The sequence below is a fragment of the Canis lupus genome, chromosome 7 (assembly GCF_048164855.1).
Source record: "Canis lupus baileyi chromosome 7, mCanLup2.hap1, whole genome shotgun sequence".
Lineage (NCBI taxonomy): Eukaryota > Metazoa > Chordata > Mammalia > Carnivora > Canidae > Canis > Canis lupus.
The window spans coordinates 67,993,884-68,009,781 of NC_132844.1; the positions used below are offsets into that span (position 1 = coordinate 67,993,884).

Consider the following 15,898-nt stretch of genomic DNA (forward strand, 5'->3'; position numbering starts at 1 on the left):
GCGTGGCTAGGGGCGGGGCCGGACGTGAAGCGAGGGGCGAGAGCAGGCCGGAAGGGGCGGGGCCACAAACGGTCCTGACCATAGAGGCGGAGGAACGGAGTGAAGGGGCGGGACGAAGGCCGAGGGAGATCCGCGGGTGGGGCGGGGCCACTGTGGGGGCGGGGCCACAACGAGGGGGTTTGCTTGTGGGCGGGGCCACGCTGGAGATGGTGGGGCGGGGCGGGGCGGGGCGGGGCGGGGCGGGGCTCGGTGGAGGGACGTATTAACCCTCACCTTTGTTCCTCTCCTGCTCTCTGAAGTGAGGCCGGGGAAGGAGTGCAGAAAGGATGTCAGGGATCCTGTTGTTCGGGAGCCAAGCATCATTTAATCTTAGCTGATGTCCATGTTATGCGCATCATGGATTTTTTTTTTCCGCATCATGGATTTTAAGATAAGATTTTTTTTTAATTTATTTTTTATTGGTGTTCAATTTACTAACATACAGAATAACCCCCAGTGCCCATCACCCATTCACCCCCACCCCCCGCCCTCCTCCCCTTCCACCACCCCTAGTTCGTTTCCCAGAGTTAGCAGTCTTTACGTTCTGTCTCCCTTTCTGATATTTCCCACACATTTCTTCTCCCTTCCCTTATATTCCCTTTCACTATTATTTATATTCCCCACATGAATGAGAACATATAATGTTTGTCCTTCGACTGACTTACTTCACTCAGCATAATACCCTCCAGAAGATAAGATTTTTTTAATGTATTTATTCTTGAGAGACCCAGAGAGAGGCAGAGACATAGGCAGAGGGAGACGTTTATTCTGACGTGGGACTCGATCCCAGAACTCCAGGATCACGACCTGAGCCAAAGACAGATGCTCAACCACTGAGCCATCCACATGCCCCCTTGCAATAAGATTTAGTCACAGTTTACCACCCCACATTGACATCACCTCTTCCACAGGCCATCAACTGTCATCACCAGGTTTCAGTCCTCTCCAGAAATATTTGATACACTATGCCTGAGAATAGGTTGGTAAAACACTCTATGGCCAAAGGCTTTGCTGAGAACTTCCTCCCCAAGTCCAAGAAGCCAACTTGTCTTGTGTTGTTTATAAGGGCCCAGGAGGACTCTACCTCCCAAGGTTTCAGTGTAAAGAAATCTGCTGGAGAAGGCAAGCTTCTAGTGAAGTGGGGGGAGAAGAGGAATCACTGCAGAAGATAAGAATATATAGAGAGGGGAGAAGAGCCCCCCCCCCCAGGATCCATCAACCCTACTTTGGGTTCCAGTCTGCATTTACCATTCTCCCAACTTCTGCAGCTACACACATTCATTCATTCAATAAATTTTTACTGATCACCTAGGGTTGGGGACTCAGGGAGCAAAACAAAGTGACCCTCCTCATTGTTGCTGACGCTCTAGAGAGGAGAGACAACTAATAAGTTAACGATAGAATGTTTGATTGTTATTAGTGCTTTCAAGAAGAATACAGCAAGGAAGCGAGACACAGTGAGGTAATCTTTAAGTAGGTAGTCAGGCGAGATGAACTGAAGAAGATAAGGAGGCAAAACAGATAGACATCTGTGGGGAGGTCATTTCAGGCAGAGGAAAGAGCACATGCAAAGGCCCTGAGACATAAGTGTGGCTGGAGCAGAATGTACTTCCTGGGGAGTAATCAGAGAAGAGGTCAGAGAGGTAACTGGGCCAGCTCTTGTGAAACCTTGATGCAATACTTTGGTTTTCACTCTAAATAGTATGTAAGCCAAAGGAATATCTTGTTCGTTTTTAAGTAATCTCTACATCCAATGTGGGGCTTGAACTCATGACCCTGAGATCAAGAGTTGCATGCTCTACCAACTGAGCCAGCCAGGCGCCCCTGAACAGTATGATAAGTCATAGGAATGTTTTGAGCTGGATCTGATTTCCATTGCAGCCAAATTTTTTTTTCCCCAAAATAATTTTAAGGTAGCTAGGGTCTGATCCTGGAGACCTGGGGTCGAGTCCCACGTCGGGCTCCCTGCGTGGAGCCTGCTTCTCCCTCTGCCTATGTCTCTGTCTCTCTCTCTCTGTGTCTCTCATGAATAAATAAATAGAATCTTAAAAAAAAAAAAAAAAAAGAATAACTGGGACCTAGTAAGAGTTCTGAACTCCAGAAGGCCATGGCCAGGGCACAGTCCATGAAGAACACTTCGTCTTCCTGCTGTTCTGTGCCTCCTAGGAACACTGTTGGGCCCTGGGAGTAGAGAAAGAAATCAATGAAAATCCATCAGCTTCATCCCCATTACCCCAGGAACAAGAGAGTCAAGGCTGACACGTAAGGTCGGGCAGGTTGTACATAGCACAAAGATGCCGCATCTTAGCAGACACCATTATCATTATGGACATCATGTATGGGTTTTACATTTATCACAGACATTTATGATAAACATGACCAGCAGCCTCCCTGTCCCATATGCCTGCTGTTACCACCTCACTCCCAGAGGTCAGCTGCGTACTCTCAGTCCAGCGAGGATCAGAGGTGAGGGCTTTATCTGGTAGCTGGTGCAGATAAATACAATCAGACTTGAAGGGGCAGCAGCCATTCCCTTGCTTGAAGAATCAGCATCGGATCTGGCTATGAGAGGGCAGAAGGAGAGAAGACCATTGCCTTCAAGCCCCGTTGCTCCAGGAACAAGGAAAACTCAAGGCTGGCATGTAAGGTTGGATAGGTTGTACATAACACAAAAGGCACTACTCCTACTCAGCCACCACTGGGATCACTGCATAGATTTTACTACATTTATTACAACTATTTTCCAGAAGATGGCAGTGAAGTGTCTTAAGGGATGCCTTTCTCTAAGTCCCACAAGGTCTATTTGGGCCAGCAGAGTGACCCTGGGAATCTGTTTCCTTCTTTGAACTGAGTTTTTTTTTTTTTTGCTTTAGTTTTAGTTTTAAAGATTTTATTCATGAGAGACAGAGAGAGGCAGAGACATAGGTAAAGGGAGAAGCAGGCTCCCTGAGGGGAGCCTGATGCGGGACCCCATCCCAGGAATCCTAGGACCTGAACCAAAGGCAGACGCTCAACCACTGAGCCACCCAGGTGCCTGTGAACTAAGTTTTAATAATACCAGCAAAGGAGATAATCCCAAAATGTGTCTCTATAACCAAGTTAGAACAATGTCCAGTTCTGAAGAGAGGGTTTAGGATTTGCTAATTTCTAGCTAATGAAATTAGGAAGTTCTCCACAACCGAAATTTCAGCTTTTCACTCTGTGAAAGGTCAGGTACAGGAGAGGTTTGTGGGCAACCTGTGATCAGCTTACATAGGACCAGCTTCCTTCTTGCAGAGAAAGATGGATGAGAGGGAGAAAGAAAAGGATACAGTGTTAATAGCCTTTTCTCTGCATTATCACTGCCTGCTCAACATCTTTGAGTCTCGCCCTCTTCCTGGAATCCCAGTGTGAATGCAGGATCCCACTGATCCACCAAGCTGGAAGTCTGGGAATCCCTCTAAATGACCAGCCCTTTCTCTTCCTCCTCCTCCTATTTACCCGAACCTCGCGTCAGTGAGGACCTGCTCCTTAGACAGCCTACAAACCCCACACTCAACCTGTTCACATTCCCCATCAGCCTCTCTGCTCATGTGACAATGCCAGTTCTGTGGCCACCTATGCTGAAAATATTAGTCATCTTATTTTTTTTAAGATTTCATTTATTTGGGATCCCTGGGTGGCGCAGCGGTTTGGCGCCTGCCTTTGGCCCAGGGCGCGATCCTGGAGACCCGGGATCGAATCCCACGTCGGGCTCCCGTGCATGGAGCCTGCTTCTCCCTCTGCCTATGTCTCTGCCTCTCTCTCTCTCTCTCTGTGACTATCCTAAATAAATAAATAAAATATTTAAAAAAAAAAAAGATTTCATTTATTTGAGAGAGAGCGAGCAGGAGAGAGAGCACAGACAGAGGGAGGGGGCGAGGGAGAGGGCGAGGAAGAGGGAGAAGCAGGCTCCCCCACCGAGCAGGGAGCTGGATGCAGTGCTGGATCCCAGGGCTCCGGGATCATGACTTGAGCCGAAGGCAGACGCTAAACCACTGAGCCACCCCAGGATCCCATGCCCCATCTTTTTAAAATAAAGTTATTGCAGAAGTTTTAATTTTATTTTTTAAAAGAGTTTAAAAATTAATTTGACAGAGAGAGAGGAAGAGAGAGTGCCCAAACAAGCAGGGAGAGAGCCAGGTAGAGGGAGAGGTACAAGGAGGCTCACCGCTGATGGAGGAGCCCGATGCAGGGCTCAATCCCTGACCTGAGCTGAAGGCAGTCACTTAACCAACTGAGCCACCCAGGTGCCCTTATTGCATTGGTTTTAAAGAGCTATTACAAAGATAGTAACTTCTCATTCTCTTAAGGTTGCTTTCTTCTCTTTTAAATATTTGATTCATTTGTCCTGAGCAACATTGAAAAGAGATCGACTTGCTCCCCAAGTTTTCCTCATGGGTAAAACAGCAGAGGTCCTAGGGCCCTGAATGAATATGCCTTTTCCAAGCTGAGTGACCAGGCACACTCGCTAATGTCTCTCATTGTGCATCCTCACTGGTGAAATGGCAGGTGATAATATTTACCTTTAGGGTAGTGGTTGAGAATTAAGAGATGATGCATGCAGGATACCTGACAACAGAATAGGTGCTTAATAAAGAATATCACTTAGTGATACTAATAATAAGGTACTGGAGCAAAGTGATGCTGTTTGCAGCACCAGAAGCCAGGTAACAACAAAAACAGACTTACTTTCTCCTCCCTGAACTAAGCGCCAGCTAGTTATTTGGCATCCCATATTCTTAACTCTTTAGTGCTGGGAAGAGGACTAGCCATTAACAGCTGAGCCAGTCTTCGACTTGATGTGAGTGAAGGATACTTGGTGAGCCAAATACACCAAGCAAACCACAAGTTTCCATCATAAGCAAGGCTATTAGTTTCAGAGATGCCCCTGTTCCAAGCATTCCTCTTCCTCCTCCTCCATCCTCTTATTCACCTGGGACTGTCACTCTCCTGGCTGAGATGAACCCTATGGGACTTGATGGAGTTCACATCGCTCTGGCCAGCAAGAGACAAGAGGGAGGCTAGAGCCAGACTTGACCATGGCCTTAAGCTTGCGTCTCCTGGGGCCGCCCCCTCCAGCTGGCGGCTAGTTAATCACTGGCTCTGGGCTCTCATCTGGGCTCCATTCCCACTCCCCCTCGCGCTCCTCTGTACCTTGGGGGCTGGAAGTCTGCAAACTACATTCCCTAGCCTCCCTTGAGGTGCTTTTTTTCAACGGGAGGTCCAGGCAGCCGACTGGAAGACAGGAGGGAGGAGGTCCCCAGGGCAGAGCGGCGGTGGTGGTCCAGGCCACCCAGCAGCCCTAGGTGTCGTGTGCAAGGACTCCGGTTCTACGGTCACGCCGGACAGTGGCTTTGGGCTCCTGGTTTCTGCAGTGTCCGTGGGTATCCTATGGCTGCTAGATGATCCCATTGCCCACACGGCCCTGGGAGTGACGGTGTCTGCCCAGTTACTAATGTCTGGATGACCTCAGTTTCCCCCTTTTTGATCTTTCAGGCCTTTCAATCCTTTTGTCACTATTTCCCATACTAAATCCCCCATTTTGAAATGTGTTGGGGTGTCTGTTTTCCTGGCTGGACGAGCACTGAAACCCATCTTGAGGTTGCCTCACCAGCTGCCGAGGGCTGGGCTCTCGGGGAGCCTCTACGAGCATGGCCCCCCTGGAAGCAGAGGAGAAAACCGGGGTGTTGGCCAAGGAAAGGCTGGGTCTCACGTGCAGGGACTGCTTCCTCCAGGGCCCTCCTCACCCCGGCCTGGTTTGTGCCACGGCACCAAGGGCACGCGTACCTGTTCTCCCCCTCGTGCCACAGATGCTCCGCGCGGGGTAGGGCAGTGTCTTCTCGGTCCTCCACCCTCGCTGACTGAGAAGTGCTGAGCAGCCAGGTGGCGGGGGAGCCCGATCAACCCTCCTGGCCTGTGCCCCAAAGTCTCCTTCGCGCGGCCCCGTTTCCCCCTTCGTGCACTATAGGGGCAGGGGGACAAGTCCCATCAGCCCCCAGGAAGAACATGCAGGAAACCGAGGCAGCCTCAATCGAGTCTTAAATATTTAATTCCCATTTATTTAAAGTTCTGTCAGTCTGTGTACACTATTTATATTAAAAACACAGGAAGCTGGGACTCCTAGCAAAAATATACATTTCAGTTTTGGAGATTGTGTTCAGACACTGAAAAGAGCTAGATCCTCAGCACCAGGCCTGGGTGCGGGAGGGGGTGTGGGGGGGTCAGGCACAGCATCTTTCCCTTCACAGCGCTGGCTCAGAGGGAGCACCCCAACCCCAATCCTTGGTCAGCTGAGGGTGGGGGCAGGTGAGGGAAGAGTCTCGTCCATAGAGAATGATCCCAGGGCACGGAAGGTGGGGGGAGATGGACAGGACCCAGGAAGCCTGGGCTCTAACCTCAGGTCTTCCCCACCTTTCTCAGAGACCCTCCCCAGTCCCTCATCCCTCCAGGCCAGTTTCCTTCCTGGAGAAGCAGGCTGTGGGGGGGCTCTCTGCCTTCCTGCTCAGACACAGCATCCAAGTTGGGCTTTGGTCCCTCCTCTGAGGCCGGGTACTTCACCTGGGAGGAGGGGAAGGGTAGAGGCAAGGGCCAGAGGAGCCGTCCTGGGCCTGGCAAGATCCTCTGGGCCTGGCAAGATCCTCGGTCACCAGAAGCTGTGTGGGGTGAGTTCCAGGTGGTTGGCGGGGCTGAATACAGGGGAGGGGAGCACAGAACTGCGGGGACAAAGGGATGTCACACCGGGTGGGATCAGTTTATTCCTGGCATGCCCTCCATGAGCAGGTTCTGGGCTGGTTCAACAGGGCACCCCTGCCCGCTCGCTCACCTGTAGGCCCGGCTGGCCCATCTACCTCAGGGAAAGGAGGGTGAGGGTGAGGGGAGAGGAACAGGTAAAGTGATTCAGTGCTTGCTTGTGCTGGAGTGGCAGCTCCAGGGAGTGTTGGGTGGGGTGTGTGTGGGGGTGTGTGTGTGTGCATGAGCTTTTGGCTGTGCTCCTGTTTGGAGCCGAGGCCAAGCCCTGGCACTGGGTGAAGAAATAGGAGCTGTGGTTGGTGGCTGCTGCAGGGTGGTGGGAGAGGGGCTGCCGACGACCCCAACACCTGGGGTCAGAATTAAGTATGCTGCTTGCTGTCTTTCCTGCCAGCCTCTGCCTCTCTTGAGGCTTGCTCCTCTTCGGTGGGGGGCCCCAGGAGGGAAGCCCACCTCCTTCCAGGCTGGAGTTGTCCCCCAGCGGCCAGCGCAGGGGACCATTAATGACACTGGCCTGGAAGACTGGTAAAAGAACAGAGAGGGTGTTGGTATTGGTGGGGCTGGGGCGTGCTGCTGGAGAGGGGTTGCAGAGGGGAGGGTGGCAACAGTGTGGGGGAGGTGTTCCGGCCCTCAAGGCAGGGCCCCGGTGACTTGGGGGGCTGTGACTGCAGTCAGCCCCAGGAAGCCGGGCCCAGAGAGCTTAGTGTTTCTTTGGCTGGCCCAAGTCCTTTGCTGTGAAGACAGAAGCAAGGCCCCTACCCTTGCAGGTAAAATGTTCATACAGAGGGAAGGCCCATTCCCCCCCTGCTCCTGGGGGACAGGGGATGAGGCGGACGAAAGCAGAGGACCCGTTTCATGCTGCTGGTGAAGTAACACAAACTGTCTCACAGAGAGAAAGGGGGGCACACAAAGGGATGGGGAGACACAGAGGGAAGGTGAGAGAAGGCGAGGGAGGAAGGAAGGTGGAAACCCATAGAAAGGGAGAGAGAGAGTGCGCAAAGAAATGAGAAAAGAAAGAGGGTCTGAGAAAGAGGCGGATGGAAAAGGTGGGGGTAGGGGAAGGCAGGGAACAAGTGGCCGTGTGTCTGCGCACAGGACTGATCCCATGGCTCGGGGGTTATTCCACAGAAAGTCCTGGCTCTGTCCGTTCACCCCTGGAGGCCCCGGGCGCACACCCTTAGTACATGTCCTTGTAGATCTCCTGGAGCAGGGGGTGCAGCGAGGTCTCCGTCTCGGTCTTCTTGATGCGCTGCATCATCTGCGCGTGCTCGGTGACCAACTGCCGCAGGTCGGCCATCTTCTGCAGCAGCTTGGGGAAGAGGTACTGGGCGTAGGGGTGGTTGGCCTGCAGGTGGAACTCGAGGGCACGCAGGATGGTGTCCTGGATGGCCTCCACCTGGGGCACGTTTATGAGGCCTGGTCGGTCTGTGGGGACACAGGGTAGAGGTTGTGGGAGGGAGCAGGGGAGCTCCCCTATCTCTACCTCTACCCCGTGTGGGTGACCTGGCCCAGGGAGCAGCAGCCCTACTGATGTGACAGACCAAGCCCTGTCCCGTCAGTGACTGTTCCACAGAGTATTCTAGTCCCTCCACCCCTGGTCCTGGCCTGTCTCCTTCGTTTTGTTTTTCCTGCTGAGAAAGGCAGTATGACCTCATGGTTAAGAGACTCACTGCCTAGATCCAATTCCCATCCCTACGACAGACCAGTGACAAGGCTGTGGGTAGGCCACTCAGCCTCTCTGACCTCAGTTTGTGCATCTGTAAAATGGGGTGATGCATCCACTGTGTTGAGTGGGATCAAATGAGTTATAATCTAGGAAAAGGAACCAGAACAGTGCCTGGTGTGAAGTAAGCTCTATGGCACTGTCAGCATGATGATTATTCTATTTATTGTACCAGAATCTGAAAAACGCGGGTAAAATATGGAGAACTTCTCCACCATCAGAAATCATCCCCATTAACATGCTGGCATATTTCTTTTCAGTCTTTTTTCTGTCTCCTCTCCATCTATAAGAGGGATCTGGTCCTCCATGTGGTTGGTGCCTCGGAGGTTGCACTGCCATCCTCACATGGGCACCTCCCCATGCTGTTCGGGCTCCAGCCTGGTGCCCCACAGTGAGGGCCCAAGCCCCGGAAGGGCTGGGTGTGGGGGGCAGGCCCGCCTGCCCCCCCCTCACTTACCTCCACAGAGAATGATGGCTGCAATGAAGAGAGCCAAGTCACTGTCATCAAGTTCCAGGGCATTGAACTTGACAGCAAACTCAAACTTGGGCTCGATGATGTCACTGAAGGGTTTTCGGAGGCTTCGCAAGAACTCACGGGTGACAAAACCGGTGCCATTGGCCACCAGTAAGCCGTCCTTGTTGACGATGGAGGCCAGCATGGCGAATATGGCCTCGTGTACACCATACTTGAGAAGGGTCACCTGGTCGTTGAGGAAGAGGTTGCTGAAGCTGGGGATGCTCTTGGCAAACTCCGTAAGCTCACGCACAGTCTCGACTGTGGTGCACTGGCAGCGGTAGAAGACGTGCACGCTGATCTCCTTGTAGGGTGGCAGGCCGTTCACCAGCTGCTTCCACACCAGGCCCTTCTCTGCTTGCCACAACGTCTCGATGTCGTGGATGACAAAGGGCTGCAAACCAGGCCCTGTTAGAGGCCGGGCCTTGGGGAGACCCACCCATACACTCCCCGAACCCCTGCCTGGGCCACGGCGCAAGGGGAGGGAGAAGGCCCGGTTCCCCCAGAAGTTAGGCAGGCAGCACAGAGCCTGGAGCCTGGGACTGCTGGGGCAAGCAGTGACACTCACCGCCGTGTGGCTGGCCTTGCCCGTAAGGATGCCACGGGCCTTCTTTTTGGTCATGTTGAAGTTTTTCAGGTAGGCGTTGTAGATATGCTTGGAGAAGGCCTTCAGGTCAGCCACCTGTGGGTTGTGCTGAGTCCCCTCGTTTGCTGTCAGCCCTGCCACCAGCTTCCTCTTCTCGGCCTCTGGCATCCGGCCAAAGCGGATGGCTGTATTGAGGGGGATGGGTCATCGAGGAGCCCGGGCAGGAGCTGGCACCCCTGACCTCCTTGTCTCACTACAGGTACGTGGGCCAGAAATGGAGACACACTTTTTGAGCCCAGGACCCTCAGAAGCTCTACAGCCAGCACACTGGAATGTTGGGGAACCCCGCTAGAATGTAAGCTCCAGGGGGATAGGGCTTCTGTCTTGTTCACAGTGCCTGGCATACAAGGAACCCTAACTCAGGGAGCTGACTGAGCCACTGTGGCTGGAAGGCAGTGGGGCAGTGTGACAGGCGGGAAGACAGCCTGTGGTGTCAAAGGCTGGTGCTCGAGCTCTAGCTTGGCAGCTTACTGGCCGTGTGACTTAAGGCAGGCTATTTCACCTTTATTGGTAAGAAAAATGGGCTAATACTTAAATCTCACTGGACTGTCTGAACAATTAAATAAGAATATTCACAGAGTAAGCACTAAAAAATTAGTCATTAGAAATGGAGCAGGATCCAAGTCTGGTTTCTCTTAAGAGAAAAAGTGAGAAATGAGCTGGCCCTGAGATCTCCTAGGAAATCCCCTCAGCCTACCCAAGGAATGGAGCCTGGGCAGATACACACTGAAGGGAGGGACCAAACCCCAGACCCGCCAGCCCCCATCACCTAGGAAAATCTTCCAATGGAGGGCTTGGGTCCTGCCACCATCTAAAATGCAAGACAGGGTGGAGACATTTAAATAAGAGGCTCTCCCCAGCCCTCGGTGGGGACAGTGGGGGGGCAGTGTCTGACCCAGACAGGCAAAGAGGGGGCAGGTGAGGTTTCTCAAAATCCTACTGTATGGGGTCTGAAGACTCTGTAGGAGGCCCGAGTTCAGGGCAGGCTGTGTCTCCTGGGAGTGGCTGGCCTCCAGGAAATTCCTGTCTGGCTCCCGGCAGCTGACACGTGCAGTCACTTACTGGCTCCTGCCTGCCTTCAATAACTAAGAAGGGCCAAGGTGATCCCAGGCTTTAGCAGTGGCTCCTGACACCGTGTCAGGTCAGCTGAGACAGGCTTGAGGTTCTGGGAGTGGTGTTTCCAATGCTACTGGAGCTGGGGTCAATTCCCAGTTCCCGTCTGGGCCAGCGAGGGTAAGCCTCAGGTACTGGGAGGAGGTGACTGCCCCAGGCCCCAGACCCACAGCGGATGCTGAGCAGTCTGGGGAAGGCAGATCTGGGGAAGGACGGCTGATGCTGGCTCCAAGGCTCCAGAGTTGACCTTTACTCTGCGCCTGTGTGCCAGGCACTGCTCTGAGGGCTCTCCCTTCCTGGGCTCCCCTGATTCTGGTCTCAGGCTGTGTGGAGCCAGCATCTCCTGTGTCTGGCTCGGGGTGGCTCTCACCATTATGCGACATGCCCAGTGCCACGCATTTCTGGAAGCGGCAGTACTGGCACTTGTTGCGGTTCTTCTTCTGGATCTTGCAGATCCGCTCGCACTTCTCATATTCCAGCTTCATGCGGATCGTCCGACGGAAGAAGCCCTGAGGGACAGTGAAGAGGTGAGAAGAAGCCACAAAATGTGGAGAATCCTGTTCTGCCCAATGGGTTATGTTAAGTCAGGGGCCCCAGTTCTATGTGAAGATGTAGAAATTCCTGAAATTTGGAAGTAATGCAGGGAAATTTCCTTTGGAGAGGAGGAGGAGAGTAAACAATTCTAAAACCTTTGAGAGTTACATACATCCTTTAAATGCTTGTTAGTTTGGTAACATAAAATTGTATCATGGCTAACCTGATTTCTTCATAAATGTATCTGGTTCTTGGCATTTTCTAGACAGTGGTTTAGTAAAATAATATATAAAATTTTGATGGGTGTGCAGTTGGGAGGATGAGCCCCAAAGCAGCCCTGGAAATAGGAATGTTAAGTTTCCTTTTTTCCCTCAGAGAGACTCTTTCAGGTGCAGGAAACACTGAGGTCAGGGTGATGGTTCAGCCCAAGACCCTCACTGGGTGCTGCCGGTGTTCGAGAGCTACATCCCCAGGGGGTGCTGGCAGCCAGACAGCCCAGGAGAGTGACTGGGGTGATGCCCTGCAGGGAGGGACCAGAGGGACCAGGGCTGAGGCCTGGAATGGTCCCCAGGACCTGGCTGCCTCCCAGGTGGGAAGTATAGTAGGTTCTGTCAGGGCCTGGCCTCTCTGGCAGGTCATCTCACCATGTAAATACAGCCCCGACTGCCAGCCACCACTCGCCACGGCCTCACCTTGCACCCCTCACACGCATGGACACCGTAGTGGAAGCCCGATGCCTTGTCCCCGCACACACGGCACTCCATGTTGAGGCTGCCACACGATGCCCCATCACCGCCCATCTGTAACTGGTCCAGCAGTGATGGTGGCGAGGAGCTCCGGGAGAGGTCTGCGAACACACAACATGGGGGTGGCTTCACCTTCTGCCATGATGGGGGCCCAAGGAAGTGACTGGGGCCCACGGGGGCAGAGCAGATGGTAGGAAGAGCCCATGTTTCTGAATCACACAGCTCTCACTCAGCTCATTAAGAGCTATGTGCCTCAAGTAGTCAACCTTTCTGAGGATCAGTTCCTTCATCTAGAACCCAGGGCTTTTCCCTAGACCTGACATACAGCAGGTGTTTGGGAAATGGCAGCTTATCAGTATTGGGGGAAGTCAGAGCCTGCCTGGGCTGTACTCACCATTGGGGAGGAGAGGGGTATGGGTGTGTGTGTGTCCTGCCTCAGCGATGCTGGCCTGCCCATCTGCCCTTCTCTGCTCTGTCCTGATGCTCGAGCAACCTCCTCAGGGGCAGGGGTTAAGTCCCCAGACCAGAGAATCAGTGGCTCAGAGTAGGACGGTACCTTAGGCAGACCCATGCCATGGAGCCGCGCCCGGACTTAACATTTCCCAGGCTGCCGTTCCTCCCTTTCTATAATCCAGATAAAGGTCACTCCACAAATTATCTTGAGTTCCCTCCTAAGGCGTAACCCACCCTCCCCAGAGTGTACCCCACCCTTCTCACACCTTCCTCAGCTCCCCCCCTGTGGTACTCGGAGTGACAGGAAGAAAGCCTTCAGCCAAGCCCTATCTCAGCCACAGAGAGGGGAGCACGAACACCAGACCAGACCACAGCGGAGAGGATCAGGCAGCCTGCCCCCCGCCCTGGGCTGGCAAGGGCAGGGGAGCCACAAGTCCCTGATTCCTAAAATTGGCCTGTCCTGTTCCAGGGCCTTAGCTCCCAACCTTCAGCCATTCCACAGATGAGGGAGAGTGGGCTGCCTGGGAGGGCACAGTGCTCCTGTGGGAGGGCAGAGCCACTATGGTTTCCTCCAAAGCCTCAGCCACAACATGACAGTCTGTATGTGCTGACCCAGTGTTGGATGTCCTCCACCAGGGTGTGAGGGCCCTTGGGCAGGAACTCTGCCCCCAGGGTGCCGCTTCTGCATAGGGAGCAGGCTCTGAGCAGTGACTGTGACATAAGGGGTTCTCAGGCTCCCTGGGCGTCCTGCACTTGGCACCACCTGGCTGTAGGGGCCGGGCAGATCCTGGGGGCACAGTGATGGGGGCCACAGAGCTCATGTTATGAGCTGCTGGAAGAAAATGAGATCACACATAAAACCCCTTTGTAGACACCTGTGCAGATGCTGAGCAGGAGGGTTTCCGGCACTTCCTTCTCCAATCTGTGTGGTCTGTGTGCAGGTTCACTTTGTGTCACTTCTTTCAAGCAGTTTTGTTTTTGTGGCTTACATGTCTGCCTCCTCTGCTAGACATGGGACATCTCTAATCACATTGCCTTTGGATCTCAAAGCCCACCTCCACCACCGAATCTCAGCTGCAGTAAACCAACCTCTCGCAGTGCCCGCCTTCTTCTCCCTCCTGGCCCTGGATGCTGGGCAGGTGTCTGGTCATTTGCACCACAGGAGGCAATACCATCCTCTCTTTTCATTCAACAGGCATCTGATGAGCACCTGCTGCATGCAAGGCAGGATCCAGGCCCTGCCCTCGACTAGCTGAAGTAAGAACGAGGTAAGAAAACTGAGACAACACGGCGAGTGGCAACACCGGCCGAGGGGCAGGCAGATGGTGCAGGACTTCGAAGGAGCCACCACTCAAGAATGAGGCTGTCAGGGAAGGCGACTGCTGCTCTCTCTGGGCTCCAAGGTGAGAGCTTTGGAAGACTTCCAGGTTGGCTTCCAGATGCTCAGAAAGAGCAGGCATGAAGGTTAAGAATGTGACTGAGTTCAAACTGGTGTTTTGGGCTCAACACCCAGTTTTGCCCTCTGGGCCCCAGTTTCCTTCTCTAAAATGAAAGTCATGGTGAAAAGTAACACAGTTACTATAGAGAGAAGTCCTAGAACTTGGAAGTGCATGTGAATATCAGTGTGAATTAGGGCTGTGCCTATCAGAAAGCCATAATTCTGCATACTCCAAGCTGTGTACCCCACGCAGGCAGGGACTGTGACTTGTCCTCTTTCTGGCTGGTTGTATCCCTTCCCCTACAGCTTCACATAAATCTAAGGGGGGTGGCGGTGTCTCTGCTTATGAGGCCCAGAGAACCCCTAGAACCAGACCAAGCCTCCTTTCACTTCCCCTGACCTGCCACTGGCCCCTGGCTCAGGGGCCTCAGGATCACTGGGAACCCTGGGAGAAGCTGAGATGTTCAAGCCTCACCAGCCCCCAAAGCAGTCTGAGCTCAGAATCCTGGGGACAGACCCAGGACGAGTGTCTCAGAGGGAAGTGCTGCAAATGGGACTGTGGAGAAACAGACTCAGGGCAGTGTCAGGGTGTTGGATCACACCGTCCTGCCCCTGGGTGGTAAACAGACACAAGCTGCAGAACCCAAAAGCAGTTGTCAATGCTTGGTAGTGGCAGGCTAATAGGACAAGGGCACCCCTCCCCCTGCCCATTTGGAATAAGAGAACAAAAGTAACTGAGACACACGGCAGAGAGGCAGAGGGGATGAGGTGCTAGGGTGGGCAGAAGTGTATGCATCCTCCAGGGGTAGGCTTCGTGCATGTGCATGTGCAGCGGGGATACTGAGGTGGTGGTGGTTTGGGAGTCAGTTTTCTAAAGATAAAGGTTCTGTTTCTTCCTGGCTGACCAAATGGCTCAAGGATTTACCTTTGAACCACCATCCTACCCAAAAGCAATGATAGCAGAATGCTCCCCCATTCTGGGGACCAGGTTCTGAAGGTCCTACCACCTTGTCCATGACCTCCTGGTGGGAGACTAGGGTTTCGAGAGGCCCTCCCCCTTATCAAGAGTCTCTGCCTTGGTGCCCCTCAGATATGCTGGCTGGAGACACAGGCCATGCCAGTTTGAGGGCCAGCTGCCTGCACAGCTGCTCTTCTGAGCCAGCCCAGTGCCGTCCTCCCCCCAGTTCCTCCTCTGCTCTCAGGAAATATACTTGCTCACCTGATGGCCATCATCTGGCACTGAGCTCTGCCTCTGAACTTCTACTCCAGCCACGCCCTGCCTGACTCCCCAGGCATCTCCTAAGGGCCCACCTCTAGCTCTCCCTCAGGAAGGGGGAAAGAACCAGCATTTATCAGCCACCCCACCCCCCCAAGAGCTTGTCAGTATCATTCTATATCACCTTGGAGGATAGTAACTTGCACCATTTAAGATGAGGAACTTGAACCAGGGCATGTTCCTGGAGACCCGGGATCGAGTCCCAGGTCGGGTTCCCAGCATGGAGCCTGCTTCTCCCTCTGCCTGTGTCTCTGCCTCTCTCTCTCTCTCTCTCTCTCTCTCTCTGTGTGTGTGTGTGTGTGTGCGCCTCTCATGAATGAATAAAATCTTTAAAAAAAAAAAAAAAAAAAAAAAAAAAGGATGAGGAACCTGAAGCTTGGTGAGGTTAAGGAACCTGCCCAAAGTCATCTGTCTCATACTTGGTGGGACTGGGACTTGAACCTAAACCTGATTTCCCTGTAAAGACTGTGTGTCTATACAAATAATATCTTTTTTGTGCATGCCTACTGTGTGCCAGGGGCTCTGCTGGATACTGTATACCATTAATCTCATGTGAACCTTAAAATAACCCTTTGAGCAGGTCTTCTGACCCTTTTATAGGTGAGGTTAAGTAACATGCTGACAGTGGCATTAACCAGATTGTTAATT

At 53.0% G+C, this 15,898-nt stretch overlaps 1 protein-coding gene across 8 annotated transcripts in view; it reads right to left on the reverse strand.

The window, feature by feature from the left end:
- Positions 1-6,091: 6,091 nt before the first annotated feature.
- The window catches only part of PPARD (peroxisome proliferator activated receptor delta), an 87,539-nt gene continuing 77,732 nt past the window's right edge, over positions 6,092-15,898 (reverse strand). For all 8 annotated transcript variants that reach the window (XM_072833315.1, XM_072833322.1, XM_072833323.1 and 5 more), the window contains 5 exons: positions 12,030-12,184; positions 11,174-11,312; positions 9,613-9,815; positions 8,988-9,438; positions 6,092-8,232 (listed from right to left, as the gene is read on the reverse strand). In XM_072833315.1, the coding sequence (XP_072689416.1) occupies positions 7,985-8,232; positions 8,988-9,438; positions 9,613-9,815; positions 11,174-11,312; positions 12,030-12,184 (1,196 nt within the window). In that variant the 3' untranslated portion in view covers positions 6,092-7,984. The remainder of the gene's footprint in view (positions 8,233-8,987; positions 9,439-9,612; positions 9,816-11,173; positions 11,313-12,029; positions 12,185-15,898) is intronic.